This window comes from Bubalus bubalis, chromosome 4 (genome assembly GCF_019923935.1).
Source record: "Bubalus bubalis isolate 160015118507 breed Murrah chromosome 4, NDDB_SH_1, whole genome shotgun sequence".
NCBI lineage: Eukaryota > Metazoa > Chordata > Mammalia > Artiodactyla > Bovidae > Bubalus > Bubalus bubalis.
The window spans coordinates 63,195,162-63,203,746 of NC_059160.1; the positions used below are offsets into that span (position 1 = coordinate 63,195,162).

At 54.9% G+C, this 8,585-nt stretch overlaps 2 protein-coding genes across 5 annotated transcripts; both read left to right on the forward strand.

Moving 5' to 3' along the window:
- Positions 1-264: 264 nt before the first annotated feature.
- On the forward strand, positions 265-4,421 carry MYL6B (myosin light chain 6B). 3 transcript variants are annotated; one of them, XM_025283735.2, is made up of 9 exons: positions 367-398; positions 890-997; positions 1,676-1,904; positions 2,619-2,646; positions 2,860-3,003; positions 3,223-3,396; positions 3,918-3,995; positions 4,150-4,187; positions 4,325-4,421. In XM_025283735.2, the coding sequence occupies exons 2-8, from the start codon at positions 987-989 to the stop codon at positions 4,176-4,178; spliced, it is 693 nt and encodes a 230-aa protein (XP_025139520.1). In that variant the 5' UTR covers positions 367-398; positions 890-986; the 3' UTR covers positions 4,179-4,187; positions 4,325-4,421. The 3 variants fall into 3 exon arrangements, with proteins under 3 accessions (XP_006075106.1, XP_025139520.1, XP_025139521.1); XM_006075044.3 differs by lacking the exon at positions 890-997 and having other exon boundaries at positions 265-398; XM_025283736.2 differs by lacking the exon at positions 367-398 and having other exon boundaries at positions 890-984.
- Positions 4,422-4,662: 241 nt separating this feature from the next.
- Positions 4,663-7,883, forward strand: MYL6 (myosin light chain 6). Of its 2 annotated transcripts, XM_006075047.4 has the most exons (7): positions 4,663-4,794; positions 5,063-5,090; positions 5,953-6,096; positions 6,298-6,471; positions 6,563-6,640; positions 6,945-6,989; positions 7,694-7,883. In XM_006075047.4, the coding sequence occupies exons 1-6, from the start codon at positions 4,792-4,794 to the stop codon at positions 6,971-6,973; spliced, it is 456 nt and encodes a 151-aa protein (XP_006075109.1). In that variant the 5' UTR covers positions 4,663-4,791; the 3' UTR covers positions 6,974-6,989; positions 7,694-7,883. The 2 variants fall into 2 exon arrangements, with proteins under 2 accessions (XP_006075109.1, XP_025139528.1); XM_025283743.3 differs by lacking the exon at positions 6,945-6,989.
- The last annotated feature ends 702 nt before the right edge of the window (positions 7,884-8,585 follow it).

Genomic DNA, 8,585 nt, shown 5'->3' on the forward strand with positions numbered 1-8,585 from the left:
GCTGCAGCTGCAGCCTTTCCCTCTCGTTCTGCGTTCTTACCAGTGGATTCAGGAATAAATCCCCGCCCACACTAAACCGGGAACTCAGAGCCAAGCAAAGGAGATATCTTGAGGGATCACACGCGGTTTTACGGTCAGGGATAGGGGCTGTAAAGTGCTCACTGCCTTTCGGTTCTGGGACAAGAATCTCACTCCCAAAACCTGCGTCACCAACCGCCGCTGCGGGCCGGAAGTCACTGCGCCAGCATCCTCCCTGAGCCTTACCGCGGTGTTTCCCGTGAGCCCGCGGGCGCGCGAGGACTACATCTCCCGGCATGCTTCGAGGCTGCAGAAATTAACCCTTCAGGGCCCGCGGCTGCCCTGCGCCCCGCCTCCGCCCCTTACCTGGACCCCGCAGGGTGAGTTTTGGGGCGCTGGGGAGGGGCTCTTTCCTTTATTTAAGGCTTAGGGGTGTGTGTGTGTGTGTATGTGTGTGAGATGTACTCCTGGCTAGAGGAAAGATTCTGATTTTCCTAAAATGAGACGATTTGCAGTAATGAGATTCAGATAGGGTTTTTTTTTTTTTGCGAGTGGGAGACCCAGCATCAACTCTCTAAACCCCTAAATTGAATCACTACTGTCTTCCTCCGAATGCTATCTAAATCATCGCCTTCTTTACCCCCAGTACAAAAATAACCACTAAACCCTCCCCTCTTTCATAGGCCCCTGACTTCCACCTTTCCCCAGTGCCCACAGCAAGGTTTGCAACCTGGCTGCCAAGTCAGGGTTTTATTATCCTTCTTGTTGAGGGTTGAAAACTCATGGAGCCCAGAGGACCTCGCACATCTTTATGGATTAGAGATTTTAGAAATTAGGCCCTTTGCCTCTCAGAGCCTGCCTTTCCCCTCAGGTGCCACCATGGAGTCCCTGCAGGTTCAGCAGGCACCCCGTCGTTGTCTGACTTGAATGACCATAGGCTTGTGGACAAGGGTTCCTTTCTTCGGAGTATGGGTGATGGGTATTAAATTCAATCCTTCCCTCCATCCCCACTCCTAAAACAACACGGGGGCTAGGAGAGTGGGTGGGAGTCACGCCCTTCTATTACTGTTCTTTCTCCGTACCCTGCAGTGCACAGTTCCAGTTCTGGGCTGGGAGGGAGGGGGTTAGGGACTTGAGGTACCGAGTATTATAAGCTGTGGGGTGAACTACCCTGCTCCTCATCCATAGGAAGAGGGAAGTGGAAGGGCTGCTTGGTTTTTTCCCCTTTCACTACTCCCAGACCCCACTTTAATAAGGCCCCCATCCTTGCCTCCATCTTCAAGAGTCTAAAGCTGCTAGGAAAAAGGACTATTCCGAGTCGGGGGTCAGAATTTTCTGGGTCCCCTTCTTTTCCTCACCCCTGTTTCAGTTTCTCCCTGGCAACCCTCCTATCTGCACCCTGAAAGTTAACTCCCCCTTTCTGAGCTGTCTCTGCCTTCCTCCCCCTGCCCCCAAAGGTCCATTGTTCTGGTCAGCGTTTGGGGCGGGGTGGACAGAAGGGAGAAGACCTTGGGGCAGGAGTCCTGAACCACACTGAGGCCAGGGGAGTGAGGGCAGCCGGCATATCTCTCCTCTATCTCACCCTCCCCCCAGCCAACTGGCTCCCTGCCCCTGCCCCCGCCCCTTGACATCCCAGACTCCCTGGCTATTTAAACAGAGATGGGTGCCCCCATCGGCACGCTGTCCTTTGGCCACCCGACATCATGCCTCCCAAGAAGGATGTTCCCGTGAAGAAACCAGTGGGGCCCCCTGCTGCCCCCAAGCCTGCTGCTAAGCCTGCAGTAGGGCCCCCTCCATCCAAGATTGAGCTACCAGCACTTGTCCCTGTAATCGTTGAGAAACCTGTGAAAACCCAGGAGCCCCCCATCGATCTCTCCAAAGTGGTGGTAAGTCCCTGAAAAGTGAGAAAAGAATGGAGGAGTGGGTACAACAGTGGGATATAGCCTAGGGGACTACGGGTATCTAGAAGGTGGGGACTCAGTAAGCACTGGATGATGGTGGGGGGTTTTCTTAGTACCCCCAGCCCCGGAAGCATCTAAGCTTAATGACTCTATTGTCTTTGTTGCCCTCTGCCTCTAACCGATAACATGTGTGTATATGTACATCACTTTCTCACTGTCCTGCTGGAGGCAGAGCCTGTAAGATGGGGAACATCTGGGTTCTGAGGACAGTTTCAAGGTGAAAGGGGGGAGCTGCTGCCTGCCTGTCTGACTAGTCAATATGAAAAGCCACAGCTCTGAACCCCAGGAGGGAAGGCTGAAGAGGACAGACTTGTTAGACAATCACAGCTGGGGGCCAGGGGTAAATTTAGCCTTTGTTCAGCCCCCAGTTATGTGAGGGATGCAGGGCTCAGGGCAGTAGAGGGAGGGGAACAGGTGGCATGGGATTAACCCTGTTCCCAGGAAACCCTCCCCCCAATAATTCCTCCTCTTGGGATTCTCCCAAGTTCTGGAACTGGGAATGGGACTGAGGTGGCTGGGTTCCCAGCCTGGTCCCTATGGGCCCCTCCCCCGAAGTGGCTGCCAGTTGGTCGGGAGGAGTGCTGGAGAGGGATTGAGTGAGTCCTGTCATCTCTCCTCACATGCTGTTCTCTTCCACAGATCGAGTTTAACAAGGACCAGCTGGAGGGTGAGGAGACGCCCCTGAGCCCACTGTCCATCCCAAGTCCCCAGTCAGATCCTCTTTCTATTCCCCTACCTCTATTCCCGACTTTGAAACCTCCCACACTAGTGCTCCTTGTGTTCTCTCTTCTGCCCAGCTCAAGCACATTGTTTCTGAATTTCCTTTCTCCTGGTGGTGATGGGAACCCCTTGTCAACACTGACCTCTCCTTACACTTCAGAGTTCAAGGAGGCCTTCGAGCTGTATGACCGAGTGGGGGATGGCAAGATCCAGTTCAGCCAGTGTGGGGACGTGATGAGGGCTCTGGGCCAGAACCCCACCAACGCCGAGGTGCTCAGGGTCTTGGGATACCCCAAGAGTGATGGTGAGGGCACCTGTGGGACCATGCGGGTTTTCAGTTTGGTGGTGGAGTGTTGGTAAGGTGATAAAGGATGCTGAGGTGGGTCCCAGGACTTTAAAAACTGTCAAACATAAGGGCAAAAAAATATCTGAATGTTGAACAGATGAAAGCCTTCATGGTGGGGATGGGAGTTGGGTCCTAGGTGACACTGTAGTAACCTCTCCTTCACCTCTCTATCTCCAGAGCTGAAGTCCCGGCGTGTGGACTTTGAGACTTTCCTGCCCATGCTCCAGGCAGTTGCCAAGTTGCCGGACCGAGGCTCATACCAGGACTACCTGGAGGGGCTTCGGGTGTTTGACAAAGAGCAGAATGGCAAAGTCATGGGAGCTGAGCTCAGACATGTCCTCACCACCCTGGGTGAGGCAGGGACCAGAACTCCTGGGGGTGTTGAGAGGAGGGGATGAACTAAGAAGGTTAGCCAAGTAGGCAGAGCCAATGAGGGATTACTGTCCTGTGGGTCATGGGGAGGAGACTGAGAAGGTCAGAGCCTTAGGGACAGGATCTGAAGGTCTTCCCCCTTCAGTCTAGTGAGTGGGCTGCAGCTGCCTCCCAAAGGGCAGAGGAAAGGGAACGAGGTGGGAAATCTGAGTTTCAGTCTTGGGAAGAGATGGCTGTACTCTATGATATGGTCTGTTTCTTAATCCTCTGGAATTCAGTTTCCTTGTCTATCAAAGCTTTCACCACCTATAACTGAGGTGAAATGGAAAGCAAGATTCAGAGACACACTCAAGGCATGCCCACTACAAAGAGGGAATTCTCTTGGGGGACTGTTGCTATGGGCAAGTCTCCAGGGTGGGAGAAGAGGTACCACCGGAAGAAAGAGGCGTGGGTTGATGAGGGAGGGAAGGCCGGGGCTAAAACACTGTGTCTGGGCCCAGGAGAGAGAATGACTGAAGAGGAGGTGGAGTCTGTTTTGGCAGGACATGAGGACAGCAGTGGCTGCATCAACTATGAAGGTGAGGGGCCAGAGGAGCAGAAACGACTAGGGAGGAGGGAGGCAGGAGGCCCGAGGTATGTGGGTGGAGGCATCCTGGAGCCTGAATTATCTAAAGTCAGATGGGTTATCATCAGGCCAGCTTCTGAAGCCCCTCTGGCCTCTTCTCTCTGCAGCCTTCCTGAAGCACATCCTAAGCGTCTGAGCAATGCAGGTAGGGCACTCTCACTGCGCCTTGAGAGGCAAGCCTCCTTCCTGTCCCTCTGCCTGCGTACAAAAGCAGGGAAGTGCATTTCCGTGTCTTGCTGCGCGACAGCGGCAGGATTTGGCAATGTTCATCTTTTTCCACAGGTGCAGTGGAGTCGGACGCTGGGCCCCCACCAGGCAAAAGCACGTTCCTGCCACTAGGAGGCTATTGTTTCAAAATAAAGAGACGTTTCCTCCCTTAGCTTCCGACTCTTGCTTTCTTTAGAGGTGGGGGAGGGAAAGGGAGGGCTCCTCTTCCCACCCGCACCCACCAATGCGACCTCCTCTGACTTTCTCGCTGCTCGGAGGAGCAGATTCCTTGCGCCCCATTCCACCTTGTTCTGCAGTTTCTGTGCCCCAGGTAGGGAGGGCTATTCTGGAGACCTGAACACCAGCCGGCCCCCCCGCCCACCTTATTACTAATATAGTAGCGTCATCTGCATAAACCCGGGCCAGGATCCCCATTGGTTGGGTCAGCTGGGGTGACGTCATTAGGACGTACTAAGACTAGGGTTGGGCCAGGAACCGGAGCCATTACTGCAGGAAAAGGTCCCGCAGAGCTGAGCGTCAAGATGGTGGGGCCCGGGGCCGAGAGGATGAGCGGGATTTGGGGCGAGAAGCGGGAAGCCGGGGAGAGGGGGCGGGGAGAAGGCAGAGAGTAGCGGGTACATGAACCTGAGGCCCCCGAAGTTTGGAGGTGGGGTTGGAGTGTCTGGGATCCTACCCTGCTGGGAAGCGAGTCCCCAGCATGGAATAGGAGTTTGTGATTCAGAGTTTTGGGACTGGGACGGAAGCTGGGGGGATTGGAGTATGATGCTGACCACTCTCGTCTTCTCTGAGCAGTGTGACTTCACCGAGGATCAGACCGCAGGTAGGTAATCTCTGACCTCTGTTATGAGGTCATGTTAGGGAGAGGGACACTCCCTCTACCTCCTTCACCCTCACCTGTCATCTCTTTAGCACCCCCAGGGGAATACCTGGTGGGTTCCCTTCTCCTTCCTTCTGGATCTTCCATTTTCTTTCTTCACTCTTTCTTCCTCCCTTCCCTTCTACTCTAGATCTGAGCCCCAAGCACTGGGTGAGTTTTAGGTGATATGGGTGTGTGAAACAACTTGATCACTAACGCCTGCTGTGTGTGGGGCTTGGGGACGGTGTATTAAGCTGTTTGTGCTCCTCTGTTCCTTAATCAGCCACTTCTGCCTCTTTTCCTCCTGTGATAACTACCCTCTCCCTCAGCTTGGAATTGTGAAGGCTGTAAACAGCAGTGATGTTTTTTGTGAAAGTGCAACAGGGGAGTTTGCTGAGGATACTTCTTTGTAGCAGTACCCTCTGAAAGGACCCTGTACTGGAGGGGTGAGAAGTGGCAGGCTGGGATGACCCCAGTCCCAGGCCGCTGCTCCCACTTCCTTATAAGGACAGGGCCCAGACAGGGCGGTGGCAAATTCCTGCCCTGAGTCGTGTAATGAGGAGGCTGGGCAGGCTTGCTGCAGGCGGAGAGGGTATGTAAATGGCCGTTACCACTCTGCTAAGGGTTGAGGAAGGCCAGGTCTTTATGTGAGACACCTGAGTTGGGAGGAAGGGACACTGGATCCCTCTCAGAGGGCTTGGGTTTACAGTGTTGTAAATATCTGATTTCCTCAGCATGATCAAAGTTGAATGGGCAGTGGGGACTGTGGAGGAGGGTTTGGGTTAACACCTGTGTGTCCCGTACTGATGTTTATCTGGATCCTCAGAGTTCAAGGAGGCCTTCCAGCTGTTTGACCGAACGGGGGATGGCAAGATCCTGTACAGTCAGTGTGGGGACGTGATGAGGGCCCTGGGCCAGAATCCCACCAACGCCGAGGTGCTCAAAGTCCTGGGGAACCCCAAGAGTGATGGTGAGGGTCCTTAAGAACAACTCCGCAGTGTGGTGGTGGGCCTGCAGTCTTCAGCTAATAGCTTCCTTTTATCTTCTTAGGCCCCAAACACGAGCGGGTCTTGTCTGGCAAATCCCACAGATTTCTCCTGCCTGGAGTGGGAGCCCCTTAACCCTAGTCCTAAGAACACATATGACTTAGCTTCCACCTCCTTTTCGGCAGAGATGAACGTGAAGGTACTGGACTTTGAGCACTTCCTACCCATGCTGCAGACTGTGGCCAAGAACAAGGACCAGGGCACCTACGAGGACTATGTCGAAGGCCTTCGGGTGTTTGACAAGGAAGGGAACGGCACCGTCATGGGTGCTGAGATCCGGCACGTTCTCGTCACACTGGGTGAGGCTCTGCCCTTCCTTCTTGAGGTGCCACCTGATAGTCCTCGGTGTCACCCAACTCCAGAACACTTGCTCTTCCTTCCCCTCTGCAGGTGAGAAGATGACAGAGGAAGAAGTAGAGATGCTGGTGGCAGGGCATGAGGACAGCAATGGCTGCATCAACTATGAAGGTGAGGGACGAACCAGGGTCTCGGAGGAAGCAGCCATACGGGGCAGGTCATGCACAGCACTGAGGGCTTTCCCTGTCCCTGGATTCAGGCTCCTAAAAGTGCCAGGAGGCAAGGGGCAGGGCCCAGCCCAGCCCAGGAATGGGAGGCCAGAGGGGTGTGACAGGAAAGGAAGGGCTCATGTGGCCTGAAGGGTGGGGAAGGGATGGGAAGTAAAAATAAATGTATGTCCAGTCCCTCACTGCCTGACCCCTTCACCCCACGTCTATGTCTTGTCTTCACCATGAATGTCTCTTCCTTCCTGCAGCGTTTGTGAGGCATATCCTGTCGGGGTGACGGGCCCATGGGGCGGGTACGGCTCCTCCCAGCCCCCCTTCTCTAGTTGACCTCCCCAGTGTTTTTCTCCCCAGCCTTTGCTCTCTAGCCCCTGCCCTTCCCCTACTACCATCTGACTTCCTCCTGGCATGCCTCTGCATGGAGCTGACTGGGGAGGGGAGGGGTTCCTCAAAGAGGCAGACAGCCTGGGGGTGTGGCACCTCCTCCTCTCCTAGAACGGGCTCTGAGGTTTGGTTGGCTTCTGGGGTGCTGGTGTCTGGGAACTCACACCAGCCTGCCTACCCCTGTCTGGCTTCATGGTGATCCTTTAGCCCGGGACCACGTGGTTGGCAGGGGGGTGGGTTGCCTGCCCCATCGTGCTGCTGTAGGTCTTCTCCTCTTCTTTCCGCTGGGCAGCTTGGAGGTACCCTAACCCCAAACTCTGTCTCCTCCTCCCCCAGTGGCTGGCAGTAGCTGTAGGTGTAGTTGGGAACTCTTCCGCCTCTGCTGTGTTCTTGCTGCTCAGGGTGGGGCAGGGGGAACTAACAGCTGGTGGGAGGGGAGCTGGGGGTCGAGAGTACTGGTTAGACTCAAGGTGGCCCCTCTGCAAACTGACCCCAAGGTTGGTTGTTGTGGGCACATTCCTTCTTACGCTGCCTTTGTGGTCTTGTGGTCTCCTGGCCCCTGGCGGACCCCTCCCCTTCGCCCTGCTTCCTGTTCACCCCCATCTCCTTTCCACAGAGCTCGTCCGCATGGTGCTGAATGGCTGAGGATATTCCCAGTGTGCGTGGACACTGCACCTTCCTTGTGGGAGATTGTGTATGTAGCCCGGAGGCTTCTAGGTTCTCTTGTCACAGTATTTTCCCCAGATTCTCTCTCTTGGATGATGTCTGCCATCAGCATTCACCAAATAAACTTGTTCTCTGCTCTATGTGCGGTTCTGCTGTTCTTCCTGAGCAGGGTGAAAGGGAAGGCAGTCCAGGGTCAGTGGACCAGAGGTTGGGGTAAGCCAGCCAAGGGCCTGCAGGAGCCACTTTTGCCTCATTTAAGAGATGCTGGCTTCACTCATCGGTGCTACAAAGGCTAGCTTGAGGGGATGAGGAAAGCCATAAATGCCTGTAGGACTCAGGTTGGCCACCTTTGTTCATCCCATGTGGGCTGAGTCCTCTCCTAGCCCTCCCTGGCATGGAAGGCCTTTTGTCAGGGAGCCCGGGAACTGTTTATTGGAGCGAAAGTCAGGCCATATTAGTACTGCCTGGGCCTGTCACTTCAGCAAGGCCCAGGGCCAACAATAACAAGCAGCTGAGATGCCTGCCTTCTCCCGCCTAATAAGGGAAGACATGAAGCCACCACTTCTGAAAGGATAAATAGACAAAATTTCCAGGTTGTGAGTTGTCCTTCCAAGTCTTAAATGGCTATTTTTAGAGCAGGTGAGAGCCTCTCCCCAGCTCCTGCACAGTTGTTCAGCCCTAACAGCTGTGCTGCCTTTGGCCCGCAGTGGAGAGAGCCCGGTGTTGGCCGAGCGTCTCTCCAGCCCCGCCTAATGCTGCTGGAAGGACTCCCGGGGTGCTGCTCCAGCCCGATCCCCCTGCCTCACAGCCATGGGTAAGAGAACACAGAAGGCATCCACAAA

Coding starts and splice junctions, on each gene's coding strand:
- MYL6B (XM_025283735.2), top strand. Junction 1,905..2,618: donor TCGATCTCTCCAAAGTGGTG/GTAAGTCCCTGA, acceptor TCTCTTCCACAG/ATCGAGTTTAACAAGGACCA. Junction 3,996..4,149: donor TGGCTGCATCAACTATGAAG/GTGAGGGGCCAG, acceptor TTCTCTCTGCAG/CCTTCCTGAAGCACATCCTA.
- MYL6 (XM_006075047.4), top strand. Junction 5,091..5,952: donor CACCGAGGATCAGACCGCAG/GTAGGTAATCTC, acceptor CTGGATCCTCAG/AGTTCAAGGAGGCCTTCCAG. Junction 6,472..6,562: donor GCACGTTCTCGTCACACTGG/GTGAGGCTCTGC, acceptor TCCCCTCTGCAG/GTGAGAAGATGACAGAGGAA.